Source organism: Misgurnus anguillicaudatus, chromosome 2 (genome assembly GCF_027580225.2).
Source record: "Misgurnus anguillicaudatus chromosome 2, ASM2758022v2, whole genome shotgun sequence".
Classification (NCBI taxonomy): domain Eukaryota; kingdom Metazoa; phylum Chordata; class Actinopteri; order Cypriniformes; family Cobitidae; genus Misgurnus; species Misgurnus anguillicaudatus.
In genome coordinates this window covers 3,919,258-3,942,302 of record NC_073338.2, presented here as the reverse complement: position 1 = coordinate 3,942,302, position 23,045 = coordinate 3,919,258, and the positions used below count along the sequence as shown (strand labels likewise).

General features: G+C 38.0%; 1 protein-coding gene across 1 annotated transcript; it reads left to right on the top strand.

Moving 5' to 3' along the window:
* The first annotated feature begins 12 nt into the window (after positions 1–12).
* Positions 13–12,647, top strand: irf4a (interferon regulatory factor 4a). The gene is made up of 9 exons (XM_055201156.2): positions 13–1,105; positions 1,562–1,761; positions 2,499–2,685; positions 3,998–4,089; positions 4,822–4,978; positions 5,878–5,979; positions 6,381–6,776; positions 10,971–11,083; positions 11,352–12,647. The coding sequence occupies exons 2-9, from the start codon at positions 1,564–1,566 to the stop codon at positions 11,490–11,492; spliced, it is 1,386 nt and encodes a 461-aa protein (XP_055057131.1). The 5' UTR covers positions 13–1,105; positions 1,562–1,563; the 3' UTR covers positions 11,493–12,647.
* The last annotated feature ends 10,398 nt before the right edge of the window (positions 12,648–23,045 follow it).

Sequence of the window (23,045 nt, the reverse complement as noted above, 5' to 3'; positions counted from 1 at the left end):
GAATGAGATGAGTAACTGCTCAGGTATTTATTTTTCTCTTTAATTTGTCAACTCAGCAGTTTATCCGTCTAGAGTTTATGCATGATCCATTAGCAGGGAAAAGCACCAAATAATAACCACATTTGTGACTCAGTCTGTGAAAACCCAGCTAAAGTCATTTTTGTGGTTTACGCTTTTCCACAAAAATGTGAAGAACATTATGTGAAAATCTAATCTTGATATCTTAATATTGACTGAGTAAGGCCATGTCAAAAAGTGAAATCAATTATTGAAATCAAACTTTGATGCTCTGAATACATCTTGAGACTTCAGTCTGGATGTTACAGACAGAGTGGGAGTAATAGCTGAAGAACTATGGAAAAACCCACACTGGGAAAAATGAAAATAATTTGGCAAAATATTTAAAGTGACTTGTATATTCATAAAATAAATTTCAGTTGAAGAAAATTACACTTGTTTACTATTACCAAAATTATACTATTGTATAAGTATGTATGTAATGAACCCCAAATTAATTTGACGCTGTTATTTTTCTCTCGAACATCAGGGGGCAGCACATTGACCATCATTGTGCTTAGCTCGCATTAATTGTACAATAAGTTTAATATTTAAAAAATAACGCTTAAGCTGCGGGTTAACGCCAAATAATCAAATGAAGTGTATATTTTCAAGTCTTACACACAGAAACACAATAAATTTGAACATAACCATCCTATGACGGGACATGAACTTTATAGGTTACCATAAGCGACTTTAATTAAAGCTTACATGTAGGCTATATGTCAACGCCAGACATAAGGATATAAATGTGATGACGAGTGCTGGGAGATTTTTCGACCTGTAGTTTATCGACAGATATTTGTTCCATCGTGTGTATGTTTGTCTCGGAGGGATTTCCCGTATGTTGGATGTTTATTCTTGCGGTTCTGCCGTGTTTCTCTGAAGTCTTCAGCCTGTTAATGCTGCTGCTGGAGACGCGCTTCCACGTAACGCCCCACCCATTTCTCCACCTATCTTTATTTAAGATTAGAGACACCTTCTGCTGGCATGTCTTTTATACAGGGTCGGCTTTGAAAGTCAAGTTAAACTGTCTGCATTTATAAAGGTAAGACTTGGGGCTTGCAATTTTTAACTCTAGATATGAATAGCTTGCTAAACTGATGTTACCCTATTACGCGTTGTAAAAAATCTATTCAGGACAGGTAGAGAGAGAGTAAATTCCTATTTAAATGAACTATTAACTTTTTAACTACATTTACGTATTAACTGCCGCCTTTCTGGAAGAGCCTTTAAGAGTTTATTCTTAATAGATGCTTTACTTCCCTTACACACGAGTATGCATTTTTATCGATCTGTTTTCGGGTTTTATTGATTGATTTCATTTCTGCATATATTCGGTTCATTAGTCATCTTTCTCCGAATGAATGCTTTATTGCTTCACTATTTCATGCATCTAACAGACAGTTGTTGTTTTCTATATTGTTTCGAAATATGCATGCACTTAAAAAATGTTCTTGCTTACTGCATGTGCATGCATTGCTTTTGCATGCATTCCTGACAGACATGAACTTAGATGGGGACTGCAGCATGTCAGTCAGTTGTGGGAATGGCAAACTTAGACAATGGCTCATCGATCAGATTGATAGCGGGGAGTATCCCGGTTTGGTTTGGGAAAATGACGAGAAAACCATTTTCAGAATCCCCTGGAAACACGCGGGGAAACAGGACTACAACCGCGATGAGGACGCTGCGCTGTTCAAGGTGAGTGATGATGATGATGTATCGTCATCACTGTTACAAATACGTTTTAAACAATGTTTGACAAGCCAATTTAAGACATTACGTAATGGAGATATTTTTTATTTATTAGTTTATTTTTGTAAATAAGAAACGTTTGACAGTTCTTTCAAGTAAAGATTTTGGAAAAGTTAGCGTGAAGAAACTTGAACAGTAGCCTATTGATTTTATACCTTGTATATATTTACTAAAATGTACATTGACAGAAATATATTAGCCTACAAAAGTTACTACAGTTACTGAAGTTATTAGCTTTTTTATTACTGAAGAAAAGCTCTTTTTGTCTGCTGATGCCACTTGGCTTGATATTTTGTTATCTAATGCAAATATCTTTATTTTTTCCTTAAAAGTGTCGAGAACTTTTTGGGTGCCACAAATGTTATGTATTGGCTTTGCTGTCAAAGAAAGACATTTATTGTTGGTTTGGCGCAGTCAAATTTTTTTTACTTTATTAAAACAACATGGTTTTGGTGCTCTAGTAATAACAGCAAGTAGAGTTAAATTTACATGATCTAAACCGTTTATACATTAATCCATGACATACCTACAAACCTAATATACTTAATAATATTATTAATAACCCTTTTTGTTAATACTGTAAATGGTAGATGTGAGCAATACTGACATCCTTATCTTGTCTTGGTTTCCTCCCTCTTCTTGTTCATCTTCTTGATATACTGTTGTGGTCTTGTTGGTCATAGGCTTGGGCCCTGTTCAAAGGAAAATACAGAGAAGGTTTGGACAAGCCAGACCCTCCAACATGGAAGACGAGACTGCGCTGTGCCCTTAACAAAAGTAATGACTTTGATGAACTGGTGGAGCGAAGCCAGCTGGACATCTCTGATCCTTACAAGGTCTACAGAATAATTCCAGAGGGTGCAAAGAGAGGTGATTTTCAGTTCTCGTTAAATAGTTGAGAAACGAAATACTTGGTGGCTCGATTTTGTCTTGTTTCTAGAATGGCATTTAGTTTCCATCAGATCTTGTACCTTGAATGAGTAATGTATTTAAACACACTGTAAACAGTAGTTAACAGTCTATTTTTGTTGTGCATGACCGCTGTGTGCATTGCCTGCAATACCCCAAATATCAGTGTATTTTAAGATCAAGGTTTTAAACGTCAGACTACTTTGCAATGCACATGACGTTTAATGAAACAAGCCGAATCACAAAGTAGCTAAATTGCCACATCGAACAAATATGAAGGCATGCAATAAATTCACATTGAGTAGTGTTACTTGCCTTCACTAAGTGCAGGAAGCTAAGAGGAAGCCACCACATGTGCTAAAATCCCTCAAGCTTTTTATAGAGAGCTTCGGTTACCAAGTGCACAACACTAAGCGAGACAAGTCACCTCTCAGACTTCACATAATGCAAACTTGCGAGATGTGGGGTCAAGGCCATGAAGATGGCTGTTTTGACCCTAAAGTACTGAAAGTATATCATAGACAGAGCAACGAAATTCATAAAAGTGACACATAAAGAAGCATCACATCTTACTGCAGATACTATTCTTGAAGCTTGTATATGAACAAAGTTAAGTGAGCATAGAGTTCAAATGTGGCAAAGTTGGTTTGAGTTTTTTGTTGCCGCCATCTGAATTTTATATAAATGATGTTTTAGCAGCAAACAGTGTTTAGATCTATTTTCTGCTTTTGCAAATGACGTTACGAAGAAAGGATAATCAGATATATGTATGTCAACTAGAAGGGGTTCCTAAAAGTTATTATAAGTTAGTAAATGTTATAGTTATGTGGTTAAAATTTCATTGTAAAGATAAACTGGGCTTTTATAGCAAGCGATTCATGTGCACACGAAATATTTCTGACAGAGTTAAAAGTAGCAGAAAAATGTGACCTTTACTGCAAATGTGTTTAGTGTTGGGGGTCTGCACACTCTTAAAAAATAAAGTTTATTCACGCAGATGTCATAGATGAACCATTTTACATTCAGTAAAAGGTTTATAGAAGAGGCCCTTTAAAAGGTCCTTTAACATCTGAAGAACTTTTCTGTTTCACAAAAGATTCTTTGTGGCAAAAAAAAAAGATTCTCGAGAATAAACCTTGAGAAAGGTGAGGAAAAAAGTGGTTCATTCAAGAACTTTTATGACATTGTGTAATACATTATTTTTTCACAGTGCATGAACCACTGTTCTAGACAAGTGTGGTAAAACAGATTTTTTTGTATTTATGCATTTTAGGATCTAAGGCCAGTAGTATGGAAGACAGTACGCCACATGTGACCCCTATTAGTTATTCCATGCATTCGTCTTATCCGCCTCTACAGCCTCAGGTAAGTTGACATTACCTTGGTGATGATGTTTTATTTGAGTTTACATGGGTAACATAGCAAGAGACAAATGGGTCCTTATGATTTGTAATATGTCACGCTAGGAGAGTTATTTTTATTATCAATGCAAAGGATTACTGTATGTTCTTAGCACACACATAAATTAATAAATAACGATGATGTTTAGACTTCATATACTAACCACCACTTAGAATTGCACGGCTGTCTTGTCTTTGCCGTAACAAACATGTTTTAAACACACAAAGTTATAGCAGTTAGAAAAAACTAACAAGCTAAGAGTCAATTCCAACTAAAACAAACACTGATCACCATAAATGGTGACTTTAACAGGAACAGCCAACATCTAAACCTAGGTTAAGAAAATAACTCTACAAGTAAGCAATTTTAGGTTTCAAACAGAGATGGTGATAGAGGATAAAGTTAATGATTGCAGCTTTTAACTCTGCTTTTTAATTTTAACACTGATTGGGACAAAATATTTACCCAGCAGTGTTGATTTAAAACTGAGGATTTTGCTTTGTAAGTATACAGTCAGATGCAAAGTTTTAATGCTATCTCATGGCAATTAGTACGTATTTTATGAGTTGGCTAAATTGTTTTTTATAATAATTGTAAAAAATAACTTCAAAAATAGCCAACTCGTAAAATATGTACAAATTCTTGTGAGATCAGGCTGGAAGTTTATACCTCAAGCGGCTTTATTTTCTCTGTCAGATGCCGGGATATATGCTTCCCCAGGAGAGACGTGATTGGAGGGAATATAGCGCTGACCAATCTCATCCCCAGGCACCTCACGCTGAGCTACCATACGGACAGTGTCCGTACCCACCAACACGTTCCTTATCCTGGCACCCAGCACCCTGTGACAATGGTATCTACATAAAGCTTCTTGAATAATGCAAAATTTAAAGCCACAATCTCTTTAAACAAACAGTTAAAAGTCTTAACTGTGTAGCTCTGTTGTTCTCAAATTAGGGGGTGCAAGATGTGCAGAGAGGGACCTACAGTTTTATGACATTTTATAAAATACATTCATTTATCATAAATTCTGTGTAATCAACCCTAGCTACCAACAAACAGCACTACATTGTATAATTTTTCAAATTCTAAGTATGAGATTGTTTTATGTCAGAAAGCAGGGGTGGTGGCGTGAAGGGATGTATGCCAAAAAAACACTGGTGTAGCTTATTCATTGGCCAAGCTAGCTGCTGCCAAAAGCTCTTAATTTGTTTTGCATTCTTTGTCTTGTATTGATTCGCGTATAGAAATCTGATCTATGAAAATAATGAAAGAAATATGTTGACAGAATTGTGTTGGTCTTGTGGCCTTGGCCTCTCAAGATGACATAAACGTGGCCTTAGTCCAAGTTTCAGTCTTTGGTTTTTGGTCTGTGTTTTGGTCTCTTTTTAGGGGCTCACATACTGTAAGGCTGCAGTGAAGTTGAATAGCACACAGACTGGCATTATATCTTCATTATTACCATAAACTGTCAAGAATTGATTAGAATGATTAACTAGACACATTCATTTAACATTTTAAACACAATCATTTAAGCATGTTCTTTGGTTTAGTTTATTAAAATCAAAAGGCACAAGTCTGGTTTTCTGGTTTCAACTTCAAGGGGGTTTAGTATAAACTTGGACCCTTGTCTCAGAGGGTCTTGCCTGGGTCTAGTTTATAGGGGGTCTGTTCTTGATTTGATTGATGAAGGACAACAAAACCAAGCTTTTTTGGTAACAGTTTTTGCTAAGATATTTGTACACTTTTCAGGTTACCAGTTTTCTGGATCCTTCTACACGTACTCACCTACAGAAACTCATTCTGTGGCGGTGGACCCCAATATGAGATCTGCTGAAGCCATGGCTATTTCAGGTAAATCAAATAACACACCGACATTACGTAGCTTATTACTATTGCCATAAATGCTGGTACTTAACTTGTATCAATGTGTATTATGGCAGTGAATGATACGTCAAATAGTATGGCTTGTTAAATTGACACAATCTCTGTTTTGTGGATGATGAAATTAAACGCGCTATAAACCAGGCACAATACTCGGCCATATACTGTAGCAATGCCTTGGGAACCACTTCTTACACTCTAAAGAAATGCTGGGTTATTTTTAAAAAGGTGTGAATTTGTTGTAACTTAACCTAACAGCTGAGGTTGTTCTTTTTTGACCCAACACTGGTTTCAAAATAACCCAGCAGTGTATATTATTATAAAAATATATTTAAAACTAGTTTTAAAGCCATCTTTAATTTTTTTAACAGATTGTCGGCTACACGTCTCGCTCTACTACCGTGAGTCTCTTGTTAAGGAAGTGACCACCAGTAGTCCTGATGGTTGTCGAATCTCCTCTTCTCCATCCCCTGGATCCCCTGCATCCCCCTCATCTCCGTGCCCTGAGGAGAGACTCTATGGAGGGGCAGAGCCTGTGCTCTTTCCCTACCCTTATCCCCAGTCCCAGCGCCGTGGGGCTGAGAAGCTGCCCAATATCTTGGAGCGTGGCGTTTTGCTGTGGTTGGCACCGGACGGGCTGTATGCCAAGCGTCTGTGCCAAGGGAGGGTATACTGGGAAGGTCCACTAGCTCCGTATTCAGACAAGCCGAACAAACTGGAGAAAGAGCAGACCTGTAAACTGATGGACACCCAACAGTTTCTCTCAGGTTAGGAGATATTTTCTTCTTCATTACAGCTTAACTTCGGTGTGTTTGGAGATGATTGTAAACCATCTGTCTGTGATTTGGATTATGGCAAGGAAGGTGTATTATGTATTGTCTGGGTCTTATAATAGACGTTGTTTGTGAGTGTGCGTATGTTTTTAAATGAGAGTATTTGCGTTGGAGATGTGGTAGTGTGACGAGTTGTGTTTAAAAGACTTAACACACAAATTCAGTCTGCATTAGTGAGAAAGTCCACATAAGAATAGATTGGCAATGGATTTACTTTTATGTTTACCTTTTGGCACAATCAAGATTTAATCAAGCATTTTTGGTATATTTTTATCAGTATGTGTGTTCTCCATAGACTGGAAAAAATATGGACGTAGTGTCTGTGACGTCACCCACAGGTTTTTGAAGAGCATTTTTTAAGTTTAAAGTAGGCGGTGCCTCCCATCACCATGTTGGCCATGCCCCTAATTAACCCACAAACTTTAGCTACAGTACATTTTTTTATGTTTACATTTAAAATGTTTTCTGCCTAATTTACACACAGTTTTGAACAATTTGCTTAATTTTACGCAGATTCTCGTTTTGCTCTGATTTCACGCGTTTAAACCATGTAGTCATTTGGTTCAATGGATTTACATTTGTTTTTACATTGAAATCGTTTTGTGCATTAATGCAACAATGATAATGCTTTTACAAGATTTCTTTTGGATTATGTTTTATGTATGAGACTTATTATGTTTCAAATGCAAATGATGCAGTCCAACATACAAAGGTTCAAAAGGTTACAAAAAGTGTTACCTCACACTCTTAAAAGTAAAGGTGCTTCACGATGTCATAGAAGAACCAGTTTTGGCTGAATAGTTCCATGAAGAACCTTTAGGGGGCGTGCACACCAAAACTTTTTACGCGGCTGAAAATGCACGGCGGACGCCTTTTTTTAGCCGACTGCCAGCTTTCTTCGGCTCAGCGCTTTGGTTGTTGATACTTCTGCTTTGTTTATAAGTCATTGTACGATGTGCCGGTTGGTTGTTGTGATATTTCTCCCGCCCCTCCTCCATTGTGATTGGAGCTGACATTGACAATCTGATATTTTCATCCAAAGTTTAATATTTTTCAACTCCCGGGGCTCTATTTTTCAAAACGCTGCACTTCCATTGGAAACAATTGTAAACATGAACCGGCCGCCGGCATAAACGCTTTGGTGTGCATGCCCACTTAAAGGGATAGTTCACCCAAAAATAAAAAATTGGTCATCATTGGGCTCATAAACACTGCATATAAATTTGGTTGTCACTTCACCTTTTAATGCTTAATCCTGTTCTGTACACACACAGTTCAGTAATTTATGGGACAAATAGCCGCATAATACAACAGAATTAACTCCCGCAAAATGCAGGTCGTGACAACCGCATTTACAGAAACTCTGCATAGTGTGTACATAACCGAACTGAACAAGTTGTTGATAAAGTATTTAAACGTGCATCATGGACATGACGTGTCTCTCTTCTGAATGCCTAGAAGGGGAAAAGTCTTCTGTATGTGCAGTGCAGAAAATGACAGAGGCACGAGCGTTTGCTTACTAGTGTTGCCAGACCTTGCATTTTTGGGAGTGAGTCTTGTCCCATACAGATATGGACAATTATGGCGGCGCGTTGAGTACACGGAATCCTAGTTTTCATCATCTACTTTGTACTTCGTGATCAACAACCAAACAAAAACAACATAATATTTTAATTGGAAAGAAACGTAAGCCATCAACATCTAATAATTTGCGTGAGAGGCACTCGGGTGACGGCCGCTTGTTCTCCCGACAGCATCAAGCTCATGCTAACACATTGACCCCAGCCCAGGGGATCTTATGAAAAACTTTCAATTAATTTTACTCAAAGTCAACGTAAATCAAGCAGGACCAAAACATTTTACAGCTGATCGCTGGGAAAAAAGTTAAGCGACGACGTCCCAAGTATAACCGCAGCAATGACACTGTTAATATGACAAAGTAAGGGTTTTGATTAATGCCATTAATGTTTATTTTTTAATCAATGTGTACAACTGTTCAACTAAATGAATATAAAATGGCAAAGATGAATGCACATTTATATATTGATTTAATAGATTTAAAACATTTTGGAAAAAAAACTTGTCATGGATTTATTGCATTTTGTGGAAAAATATAATTTGTTTTTATAATAAATCTTTGAAAATCAAGTTATGGATTTGAATTTTTTATGTTTTTATAACCTAAAGATGCTATGTGAAAGTCTGTAACAGAAAATAGTGGTTTTCATCTTGTGACTTTCTTGGTATAGAAAACAAGTTTTTACCGAAATTTGGATGGATTTATTGCGTTTTGGAACCAAACTCTTCATTTGTTTTGCCTAGTATGGAAGTCAATGGGCAGTCAACTGTGTGCTTACCATCATTTCCTAATATATCTTCTTTTGTGTTTAACAGAATAATGATACTCATAAAGTTTTTTAAAGAATGTGAGGGTGAGTTATTGGGTGAACTATCCATTAACATTCACAAAAGCTTCTTTGTGGCGAACAAGGTTTTTTAGATTATAAAAAGTTACGAATTCTTTGACTGAATGGTTCTTCAATGGCATCGCTATGAGGAAGCTTTATTTTAAGAGTGCAGTATACAGTTAATATAGAGATACAGATGCTGTGCGAGTTGATCAGTTTGACATTTTTAAGTCAAACCTTTGATCTGTAGTGACACTAGGGGAAGACCTGTCATTTAACTTTATTGACTTGTGAGTGGTTTGCCACATGTCACGATTAGGTCTGCTTTAATGTCACATGTTTCACTCGCTGCCTGACACCGAAACTTTCCAGCATACTCTCTTAGATAATCTTCCTGACCACCACATCACATGTACAGACGATATCAAAGAGGACAATAGGGCACCTGCAAAAGTTCATTTGCATTACAGCTCTGTTCGAGTCATTGGTTTAGAAGGTTATGCAAACAGGCTTGAAGGGGGTCTTGGGTTTACGTTATTGCTCATCAGGACTTTTTATTCTTTTGATGGGAAGAAGAGTGACTGTAAAGAATATCTGTTGACATTAAAATTGATTGGTTTACTGTGAGAATGTGTAGTGTGCCAACTTAATAAAGGGATAGTTCACCCAAAAATGTTGTGTTGTTTCAAACTCAGAAGACCTCCGTTCATCTTCAGAACACAGTTTAAGATGTTTTAGATTTAGTCCGGGAGCTTTCTGATCCTCCGTTGAAATTCTATGTACAGTTTACTGTCCATGTCCAGAAAGGTAATAAAAACATCATCAAAGTACTCCATGTGATATCAGTGGGTCAGTTAAAGCATTAAAAATACATTTGGGGCCAAAAATTACGACATTGTCTTCTCGTCCGGTTCTGTTGTGAACCGCATGCACAAGACTAAAGTCACTTGACTGCAGTGACGCAGCTTACGTGTTATCCTCAGACATGTTTGCAAAGTTTTTTTTTTAAACTTACACTATGCGCCTCCCTCCGACTTTAAACGAAGAAAAAAACAGCTGGGGTGCACCAGATAGCACGTCAGCAGCGTCCAGAACCGGAAGAGAAGACAATGCTGAATAAAGTCGTAATGTTTTTTATTTTTGGACCAAAATGTATTTTCGATGCTTCAACACATTCTAACTGACTCACTGATGTCGCATGGACTACTTTGATGATGTTTTTGTTGCCTTTCTGGACATGGACAGTAGGCTGTGCATGGCTTTTCAATGGAGGGTCAGAAAGCTCTCTGACTAGATTTTAAAACATCTTAAACTGTGTTCCGAACATGATGACACAAGGGTGAGTCATTAATGACATTATTTTCATTTTTGGGTGAACTATCCCTTTAAGTATTTTGTAAGAGCAGCCAACTTCTTAAATTGATAATCATTTTGCTATGCATTATTATTATTAATAATTGACTACAGTCCTTTGAATCATTTGAAAATAATGCACACCAGCATCACATTGTGCCACATTACCACCTTGGGTGTGCATTATTTTCGAATAATTTAATGGCCCATTGCCAATTATTCCTGATCTTTATATTTGTGTAAAATGTGATTTCTCGATTCTTTGGTTTGGGGTGAAATGTGACCTGGGCATGTTTTGGGAGTTGATTTATATAGATGTGATTTGATTTTATTCAATGATTAAATGTCTTTTATCTTCCCCTCATAGAATTGCAAGGTTTCATTCACCATGGCCGCCCCATGCCACGCTCTCAGGTGGTGTTGTGTTTCGGGGACGAGTACCCGGATCCCCAGCGGCAGAGCAAAATGATCACAGCTCAGGTTAGTCAGCTGAGTTCTCATTCCTCAGCTTATTTTTAATACGAATGGTACTGCATCATGCAAATATACACTGGTAACAGCTATGGTGTGAAACATCTTTTCAATAGCTACTAATTCACCTTTAGAGATTGTAAATGTATCAACCATTTATAAAAGTAATTACGTGATTATATGGTATGCAAATTATTATGTACCGTTTTAACATCAGCAGTCTTTATATCGCTTTTGGTTTTCTGTCCTAACGTCTAATATCCTTTTCGTTTATAAGGTGGAGCCCATGTTTGCAAGACAGCTGGTGTATTTTGCAGGCCAGACCAATGGTCACTACCTGCGAGGATATGAGCTCCAGAGTCAAGGTGCTTTACCGGTAGAAGACTACCAGAGAAGTCTCCAACACTTGCAAGAGTAAGCTTACAATAATAACTCCTGAGATATTCCCCCGAGAGTCCTAACCCAGCAGCGCATATCTCCTCTGCACAAAACCTCTCGGTCAACAAATCCAAAATGGACGACCATTAGTATGACAGTGAGGACCAGACATTGAATTGCCTTAGACTGACCAAGTGTCCACTAGAAGCTAGACAATCTTAAACATGTCATGAAAGGAAATCCAGCACTTCAAACAAACAACAATGAAGCCATATTAGCTACAGTAGTTGTTTGTCAAGTGAATTATGTTTGGATAAACGATGCCCTTCATAAATCTGAGAAAACTTTGATGTTTGTTTATTATTATAATACTTAATACTAAAAAATGGAAAATGTTTCCAAATTTTGGAAAAATATATTCAAACAAAGAAAACTGAATGATGTACTTGCTAAATAGAAATATTTCACACATGGCCCCTGTGTTTTGTACCTTGCCACGTTTCATCTCGACATTTAAATAAGAAGCTTCCAAAAATAACAACTACTATGCAACTTTTCAAACAAAAACAAATGTGGATAAAATGTTTTTGATAAATGTATGTATATTTTTATAGTTTATCTTTTGCTATGTGCTATGTCTTTCTGATCAGCTAACAGAATTGACTAGATTTTCATTGTTTTTAACTCGGCTGTGTGACTATTTATACTGCGTCCATGTAGATATCTATATGCAAAGCCGAATGTACTGTATAGGTGTATAGATATTTTGAATGTAATCTAATTATTTCTTTGCATGGCATCTGGCAAGAAATTTTATAATGCAAAATACTAAGAACCCGTTTGTGGTTGTGTGTGTATGTCTGTGTGTGTTTGATCAGTTATCTTCCTGTGAGTAAAGATCTAAGTCTGTAGTGTAATCATAACAAAAACTTGTTTTCTCCTGTGTGTGCGCGCGTGCGTGCGTGTGTGTGTGTGTGTGTGTATGTGAGCACTGGTGTTATATCGATTGGTGATTGAATTACTGCCCACAAAACTGTGATGATGTTGTCAGATGTACTGTATGAATGAAGTGATCTACTATTTTTCTTTTGTACATTGCTGTTATTGTTGTTTCTCACGATTCTTTTTCAAGTCTGGATGTTTTTTTTTAAGTCAAATAAAGATTCTTATTCTTTTTCCTAATATCAGAGTTCCCTGTCCCAGTTTTAAGACTTTAAAGGGGTCATATTATGAAATGTTTTTGTCTTTAGTGTCTCCAGGGTGCGTATGTGAAGTTTTAGCTAAAAATACCTCGTAGATCAGTGTTCTTCAACCCTGGTCCTGGAGGACCCCCTTCCAGAATGTTTTAAGCCCGGAATACACTGCAGGATTTTTGCCCTCTTATAAGATCATTAACTTATCACATTGTGCGACACGGAGCGTTTAAACTCGGGTACGACAGGCATGTATACTGTACGATGATGACACGGAAGCTTCGGCGGCAGCGTCACACGTTGTGCAACGTCACCAGCATGCGCTCGTGGAAAACAAATACCGGCGCGCAGGTCGTAGCAGCAAACACACTGTGCAATGATCATGCCGAATTTCTGACACTGTCAGAAAACTATCGTAGGCTATCTTTGGACGCAAGACCGGGAAAACGTCCGTCTTTGAACCTCTCTCACTGTAAGACATAGGACCACCGATGAAGAGCCACGATCACAGAAATCACAACGATTGTTTCACGATGGCAATCTTTCGTCTCGGACAGCCAATAATCGTGCAGTGTATCCCGGGCTTTAGATGTCTCCTTAATCAACACACCTGTTTTAACTTATCAGCTTGTTAGGGAGACATTCTGGAAGGAGGCTGATGAGTTGGTTCAGGTGTTTTGAGTGAGGCTATATCTAGGACTTTCTGGAAGGGGCTCCTCCAGGACCAGGGTTAAAGAACACGGCCCTTAATAATTTATTATAGCCTCCTGTTTTGTAGGTGCGAGCAAAACATTTTCTTTTTTGTGTGTGTCCTTTAAAATGCAAAGGAGCTGATGAAATGCAAACACTGATTGCCATAATGGTGGTTTGTTGAAATTGAAACTCAATTGTGCTGTCAATTTTTTTTTCTCTTTCTCTCTGCATTAAATGGCAGTGCTGGGGTTGGATAGTGCAGATTAAGGGGCGGTATCATCGTAATTAGACTTGCTACCTACGTCACAAAACAGAATAAATCTGAATGACTTCTTTTTTTCACATGCTTGCAGAGAATGGTTTACCAAAACCAAGTTAGTTGGTTGTTCTATTTCACATTTTCTAGGTTGATAGAAGAACATAGAAACAGACAGATTTCCACGCTATGACCCCTTTAATACATTTGCTTAAATTTCATTTCACAGTACGTATATTAGGTCCAAATACTGTTTGTTCATTTGTTCATGTGTTGATTAAGTGCAGAAATAAATAAATGAATGGTTTTCAAATCAAAATATTATATGATAACATATTAAATCAACCTGACTACATTAAAATACAACAAAGTCATTTTAACAGCCAGTTCTTATAGGTGCTTATTTACATGAGGTTGTTAAGTAGGCACTTTAATCCAAAGTCATATAGAAGTGAGAAATGTCACAGAGATTTTTCATGCAAGAGCCAGCAAAACTCACAATACCACAGTTATCCAGAGTAGCGAGCCGAAGTAAAAGTGCTGAAAAGTAGAGAAAAGAGCAGGGGTAGATGTTTTTAATTCATTGAGGAAGTGCCTTTGATTATGTTTGTGGTTTGAATGAGGTGTTCACGGAAGAGGTTTAACTTCAGTTATTTCTTTAAGGTTTTGATGGTCTCGGTAGATCAGGTGAAGGTTAGAGGCTTGTTCCTGTCATTTGTATTTGCAGACAATGCAAAAATCCTTTATTGACAAAAATGTAAGAAGAACATAAAGCTGAGCAAACATAAAAATGCCCAGACAGAGAGCCAACATGAAGATAAGAGACCAGCACAGGACAGTAAACACAAGAACATTAATGCTAATTTGAAATGGACTCGTAATCACAAGTTCGGTGCACATTAACAATCAATCTAAATTGTAGTTACGACTGGGAAACTCTGGATTATAGAAGTCGATTATGTGTTGATCTTCAAACTTTTGGAAAGCAAGCCTTTTGCAAATTGCCATTTTAATATATATAAACGTTGCCGTTGATTTTTTCATACACATTCTATGATCAAATCTGTGCATACGCACACTTTATAAATGTTGACACCATTGACAATAACTAAGAGTCTAAATGTCTAAACACTCTGTACATTACGCTCTCACACCAGACAAAGGGCTTTCACCATCCTGTCTACGGTAAATCACCTAAAAGGGTGACTAAAGTGGCCAGCAGGTGAAGCTTGCTAACGGATCAATTTAGTACATGTGTCAAGAAGGGGCTTGAAGGTCAGAAATGTGATGTGGGTGACTACAGACAAGTATGTAGTCCTCATGTTGACCTCAGAGGGCATGCCCACAGTCCATTCACTAACCATCTGTTGTACCAAAGTTGTACCTTTTTGTCACTGGGACATGGGTTCTAATTTGTACCATTTATGTTCCAGTATTTACCTCTTTGGTACCAGCGAGTACCTTAGAGCAGTGGTTCTCAACTCCAGTCCTCGGGCCCCCTCTCCCAGAACTTTTTAGATGTCTCCATTTATAAAACACCTGATTCAGTTCATCAGCTTGTAAGTGCGTTAATTAAGGAAACGTTTCAAATATTCTGTCAGGAGCCTGATGAGTGGATTCAGGTGTTTCATATAAGGAGACATCTAAAATTATCTGGCGGGGGGCGAGGACTGGAGTTGAGAACCACTGCCTTAGAGGAACTAATTTGTACAAAAGTGTACTTTTTGAAAAGGTACCACCCCAGTGACAACTTTTGTAACTTCATTTACCCTTTTTTAAAAGTGTGGCTAAATATTGGAAAGAACACCCTGCTAGGTTAAAAATTACTCAATTCTGGGTTATTATTACCCGGCATAGGGTTGTTTTCTCTTTCTAACTGTCTTTATTTCTTTATTTTTCACACCATTCCAGCATCTATGCCTATATTCATGACAAGAACCGGTTAATCCATACACAAGTCAATCCTCACAAGTTAATTCATACACATGTTGGAGGAGACACAATTTGAATGAATTCTCAATTCACAACTTGCATGTTTTTAGCCTGTGGAAGGAAGGAAGGAAATCGGAGTACCCGAGTGAGCTGGGTTGTTTTACCCCAACGTCTGGGTTATTAAAACTCATAGTTGGGTAACAACCACAGAGCATTGGGTAGTTTTTAACCCAGCTGAGTGTTCTGTCCAATATTTATGGGTTGAAAATAATCTAGCCATTTTTAGATTATATATGTACTTTTAGAAAGGGTACCACTCCAGTGACAGCTGGGGACTGTTTTTCATTTTCATTTGACCATTTCAAATCTCTCTCTCTACTTTTTTCTCTCTTTTTTACCCAATGCTTTTTGTCTCAGAGAGTGCTTTGCCATTATTAGTATTTTTGCCATTTCCGTATTATGGTATTAATAAATCCCGGATAATGCTACCTGTTAAAAGGCATGTAAAACAGAAAATCGTGGCAGTTTAGTCTGGAAATCACTTGTACTTGGACCAATATATGTGCAGCATATTAAATTTCAATGAAACAAATAAAATGAAAAAAGTTAGATTACTAATAAAAATGAATACTGTAAAATGTAAACTAACACACCAGCAGGTGTTACACTCCTCTGCTTCCCTGCCTGTTCCCTGTTTCCTCCCATAATCTTCCCACCGGACTCCATCATCCTCCACGTTCCCTCACCTCGGGCACGTTCAAGTTCAAAACGGTGCACAACGTTTTGCTATGGTTTCTGGGTGGAACGACTTGTTTCCTGGAAACAATGTGCACCGGTGTGCAAGGGGGTTTGAGATACGTTTTTTCTTGTTTGGTGGGTGTATCAGAACTGCATTCCAATCAGCACCAACATGTAAATAAACCATGCGGTACTAAAGAGACAGCTCACAAAATGGGTTTAAGTTGAAATGTAGTCTTTCATTCAGGACAGCAAGTGCTGTAATAGTGAGAGTATTTTGCAGTATTAGACACGTATTTATACTGATTTCATCGGGCTCCGGAAACATTTTAAAAGAACACAAAGAATGGCCTCTCAGCTGCCGTAGTTGCAACTCTTGCATCATTAAAACAAGGTGTTCAACACATCACCGTTTCTGTGTAAAAAACGTTGTGCAATGTTTTGTCTGGGCTGAACGTAGCCCTGTTTTGTGTTTGTCATATGATGAAAATGTTAGCATTGCCACTTTGTAGGTTTGAGCAAAATGTGTCGTTTTGGGTGTGTTTTTTAAAATGCAAATGAGCGGATGAAGTGCAAACACTGATCACAATGATGGTGGTTTATTGTAATTGAAACTCTATTGTGCTGTCAAGTCCAAAAATGTGTCGTTTTGGGTGTTTTTTTAAAATGCAAATGAGCGGATAAAGTGCAAACACTGATCACAATGATGGTGGTTTGTTGTAATTCAAACTCAATTGTGCTGTCAAGTCCTTCTTTTCTCTTTCTTTCTCTCTGCACTAAACGGCAGTGCAGTGGTTGGAGAGTTCAGATTAAGGAGGCGGTATTATTCTAATAAGATATCCTTATGACATCATAATGAAAGCCAAATTTCAATGACCTATTTTTGCTCACACCTACAAAGTGGCAATGCTAACATTTTCATCATATGACCCCTTTAAGGGCTTCTCGTCTCCCCTGAGTTGCCTGTTCTAGTCTTATGTAATATGTGTTTTCATGCCAGTCAGCTTTTCCTTTTGTTATTAAAGTTTATCATTTTGAAACAGATTTAAAAGCTACAATCTGTCACTTTATCCTCTCTATGACCATATTGTAGTTTTATTTTCTTAACCTAGGTTTAGATGTGGGCTGTTTCGCTTACAATCACAATTATGGTGATCAGTGTTTGTTTTGGTTAATCTTGACTCTTAGCTTGTTAGTTTTAATTTAGTTTTAGTTTAGTTTGCTATAATTTTGTGTGTTTAAAACATGTTTGTTATGGCAAAGAAAAGACAACAGTGCACTTCTATGGTGGTATTTAGTACATCATCATCATCATCATCAAAATTGATTTATTCATTTTATCAGAAATATCTTTTTCTGTCAATAATGTGATACTACAGTATAAGGCCGGTGACACACTGGTTGCGTGGCGTGAACGTGGCGTTTCTGTTGCGTGTCAGTTGCGTGGCGGCTGTGTCGCGTTTTCTGTGTCTTTACACACCTGGGGCCTCATTTATAAAGCGTGCGTACGCACAGATTTGAACGTAAAGTGTGCGTAGGCAAAAATCCACGGCAAAGTCCCTATTTATAAAAACTGTCTTTGACGTGGAAAAGTGCTTAGCGTCACGTCAGGGTCTGAGCAGACGTACAAACTTTTGCTTGTCTGATTGCTGCAGGTTTTTGGAAATATAAGCCATTCTTTCTGTTTGAAATTGGGTTTAAACATTGACAAGCGCTCTTTTATATGTCTGACATTAATTACGCATCGTTTAAAGGGCGGAGATCTGAAACTGCTCGGCTGCGTGCACAAGTTCAAGTTCATTTGCGATTTATAGATTTGAAAGGAGTACGCGCCTTTTCTGCGCGTACGTTCGGTTTATAAATCACACGTACGCATTTTTGTTAAATGATCGTAAGATCAAATATAGGATGGTTTTTACGCAGCATTTTATAAATGAGGCCCCAGAACCGTGCCTACACGGGGCTGGCGCGCTGCTACTGCTGTTGGCTGTAGGTCACAGAGGGATGCCACCGACAGACCAGGCATAAATATAAAGCCTACTGATGATAAAGGACACCATCAACAGTATTGACGACAAAATATACTATGTTTGAAATATTTGAAAATCGATATATATATATATATATATTTTTTAAATTACATTTAAATCTGCTCACGCAGGCAGTCTGCAAGCTCTAACCTGTTAACATGGTAGCCGAATTAAAAACCGACATGCCATGCAGCTGAGACGCTTACGCCATGCATCCAGTGTGTCAATAAGTATCACTTACACTAAGATCCAGAACTCTCACATCAGTTTGTCATTCTGAAGATTTTTGAACCACTGACACTTTATAATTAACCACTCTATAATCTAGACACACAAACCTCAAGAATCAAGAGTATTAATCACTAAAATGGTGACAATAAAATGAAAAGCTTCATGATGCAATGCATGCTGGGTTTTAACAAATAACAAATCTCATCCAGGACTCCCAGAATGCACTGCATTTTTACTATTTTCTTTGTCACCATTGTTGCCACAGTAGACTGACGCTGTGTCTGAAATGACCTACTATATACCGTAGTGTGTCCCAATTCATAGTATTCAAAAAACAGCAGGAAAAAGTACCCAGATGACTGCTCATGTACTTTTGCTTCATGGCGACTTTAAAGAACATCTTAACAGACTGAGATACAACAGCTCAACTAACATCTCTCAGTCAGTCTCGTGCCTTTCTAACTTCATCAGAACAGAAGGTGGGACTTAGAATTCCCCATTGGCTCCCTCTAATATTTGTCACTGACTGATCTAACTAAAAATAACCTACCGGATCAGAGGTCAACCATTTTAATAGTGGGAAGAGCATAAGAGTTTTCAATAACATTTTAGGCATATAACATCTATTAACAGAAAGGAGGCCTGTATAGTCTAACTGTTGGATTTTGTTGGGCCCTATGGGCAATATTCATTTGAGTTAATATTGAAATCCTCAATAATATTGACTTTGAACTGCAGAGTTAACAAATCTATCCTCATTTCGGGACATTCGGGTCGAGATCTCATCTGAAACTCTGGTGCTTTTACTGTTTACTCATGATTATTGACATATAAATGCTGTGCTGTTGTCTGTGTAGACTCTTTGGTTATGCTTGAGTGATAGCAGTCGAGAGCAGAGTGGTTTTGGGGGACAGTGTGAGCGCACAGAGAAAGACACAGGAAGCTCAATTCACAGGTGCACAGGAAGACTAGCCCACAAGAAAAACATTGAGAATAACTTGAGGGTTGGGGGAGTGAGGGGTATTGGGGGGTGGCGGCAGGGTGGAGGATTATTTTTGGGGGGAAGACAACAGTGTAACATGAAAAGGACTATTTCACATTTTACAAACACGAGCAGGTTTAGCTTACATACAAACTACTGTTAGTGAATATACAAATATATATACTTCCTGTGTTGTCTATCTCCGTTCATTTTAAAAATGTTTTTATTGGCATCTGTTTATTTTCTTGATACCGTTTTTTTTTTATTGTGAACATTTTCATGCAAGTTATTCTAAGAATAAAATATTACAAGTTTATCAAAGATGCCAAACACAAATATCTTGTTCCACCTCTAAAACAACCTGCTGACGTCACCAAGCTTTCATATTTCTCAACCCTTCCTTTTCCAACCACCTGCCATTATTCACTTTCTGATCAATCTCTGATTGATAAAAAACCTGCAGCGAATATCCAGTGTAAATAAAACAACAACAAGAATAAGAAGAACAATTACACACACTAAGGAGGTCCCGTGTAGCTAATTTGGTAGAGCATTGTATTAGTGGCACAAAGGTCATTGGTTCGATTCCCAAGGACCATAGGTACCGAAACAAAAATGTAAATCTTAAAATGCACAATTTTTCTCTTCGAACATTAAATATTATTTTTATGAATGCAGACCTTCCACGAGGAAAACCTGTTTACTTTTGGTTTTAAAATAAGACAAGCTTTTGTTTAATTATTGTAAATATAATGTCATATGTTATTAAAATACATATTTATATATTTTTTTTGTGTAATATTAATCTGTACCTGTCCAAATGATTTGTAGCATCCAGGTTATTTTGTGTTATTAGTTTTGAGCGGTTGTTATCTGGGAATAACAAACCTGCAAATGTTGTGACTGGCCAATCAGATTCAAGCATTTTAGAGTGCCATGTAATAAGATTTGCTTAAAGACTAAACACAATTTTCCGAACTAAATTCTCAGTTGCCAAAGCTTATTTGTCAAATCATTCAATCTTTTGGCAAAACCTTAAACAAGTTTAGTTAGTTATACACTTTAAAACTCTAAACACAAGCTTCTCACTGAAACACATTTCACACTGTAATACACGTAGTGTTGCAAAATGCTAGATAGGTGGTAAAAGTAAAACACATTTACAACACATTTACCATCAAATCATTTTCAACTGCTTACACACAAAATCCTTACTTGTCACACAATTTCTGTAACCTCACACTCAAACATATGAACCACAAACCAAGTCTGCAATACCATACACTAGTTCTCAGCCTTTGACTCAGTCTTCAATTTTATAAAAAACTACAACACACATTTTTCTATGTATCACACACAAAAATCTATCAGGACCTATCTTGATTTCCTTTTACAAACATAACCAATCAAAATGCAACACTAATTCATCAGTCCCTCACTGTGCAAACACTCATTGCTTTACTTACTGTAACACTTACTGTAATACACAGGCCAAATATCAAGTTATAGGTTTTTAACGATGAACACAAACAACGCAGACAGAGTAATTTAGAGAGTTGGATTGAGAGCCAGAGGATGAAGCAGAGTTTGAATTAAAGGAGGAAGAGGAGTTCAAAGAAGAGCAATATGAGGAGTTGGAAAGGGAGCAAGGGGAGGAAGATGATGAGTTGGAAGGGGAAGAGAATAAGGACAAAGACCAGGAACAAGAAGAGTGTCTTTGATGAGATTAGGCAATACTGTAATACAATAAAATAGTTCGTTTCAATCTTGCTTTCATATTTACCGTGAATTTTCTCTGCCTGTCTTGTAGAGAAATGTACATAGGAGCTCATAAAAGAAGAGCTTCAGGTTTTGAATAACTGTGCATATGACAAATCCAAAAATATAACAGTATGGCAAAAGTGTTTGCAATGTAAAACAAATGTTGCTTTTGAGATGTGTTTGTGATATTTTTAATCCAGTGCTTCATTCTGCAAAAGATGTGAGGCATTTTGCATGTGCAATTCTTGGATTTGTGTGTAAAGTTTAAAAAAATGTGTGTAAGCTGTTAATGTTTTGAGCCAAGCCTGGAGTTCCGAGCGTTCCCTCTCGGTTAGCTCCAATGGGCATCGGGACTTCGCAGCTTGCAGATCCCGATGTCCATTACTCCCCCTCAAAATAATATTAGTCAAAGCTCTTCTCCTCGAACTCGCTGCGTCCTTTAATGGCCAGATCATTCTGTCACAAAGGGTAACAGGAATCAGGACGCAAAGTTCACAATGAATAATAAACATTTATTAACAAAACAGTAAACAAAACACAAGAAGCAAACAACGGGCAGGTAAGTAAAACAGAAACACTCAGTACGATGTCCAGGTACAGACATGGAATTAGCGAAAATGATCCGGCAGTGAGTATAACACACACAAGGGTATAAATACACATAGACTAAATGACATCAGGTGTAACAAGACAAGCAATCAATTAACAAATGTCCAGGTGACGACAATCGGAACAGATACAAAACATGACACGGATTAACCATTAAGGAGTGGCTCCCAGACACTCCAACCTAAATATAAACAAAAGTCTGGGAGGGTGGATCTGGGGGAGGGACGGAGGGCTTGGAGACCACATCGGAGCGGCAGAACAGGAGGCCAGGGCGAATCCGGCAAAACCAGAGTGGCCATCTTGGCCCAGGCAAAATGTTCACAACCGGCCATCTCGGGAACAGACTCTTATGATTCGACCATAGCGGGAATCGACTTCGAAGTTTCATCCATCACAGGAACTGACGAGGATTCGATCATCCCGGGAACCGACTCAAACCATCTCTGGGAAACAGACTTGTACACGGCAGCGACCATCCCGGGGAATAAATCGAGCATGGCGGCGGCCGTCCCAAGAACCAAATCGAGCATGGCGGCGGTCATCCCAGGAACCAACCCAGAAGATTCGACCATCAGGGGAACCAACTCAACAGATTCGACCCTCACAGGAACAGGCTCATGTGTTGCAACGACCACCCCGGGGAATGAATCGAGCATGGAGACGGCCAACTTGAGCCAAGCCTAGAGTTCCGAGCGTTCCCTCTCGGTTAGCTCCAATGGGCATCGGGACTTCGCAGCTTGCAGATCCCGATGTCCACTACTCCCCCTCAAAAAAATATTAGGCGAAGCTCCTCTCCTTGAACTCGCTGCGTCCTTTAATGGCCAGATCATTCTGTCACAAAGGGTAACAGGAATCAGGATGCAAGTGCGAAGTTCACGATGAATAATAAACATTTATTAACACAACATGAAACAAAACTCGAGAAGCAAACAACGGGCAGGTAAGTAAAACAAGTTTCAAGTTTCAAACACTTTATTTATCCCCAAAGGGGCAATTAACAGAGCCACACAGAGTCACGCAAACAATACAAACTATATAAAAAACATCATACATTAATAAATAACACAATATACACGGAATACCTATAAATCATAGTCCACTAAGAGTGGAAGCCTAAAAAAAAACAACGACAAGTCCATACCATAGATAAGAATAAATATTTAGATAG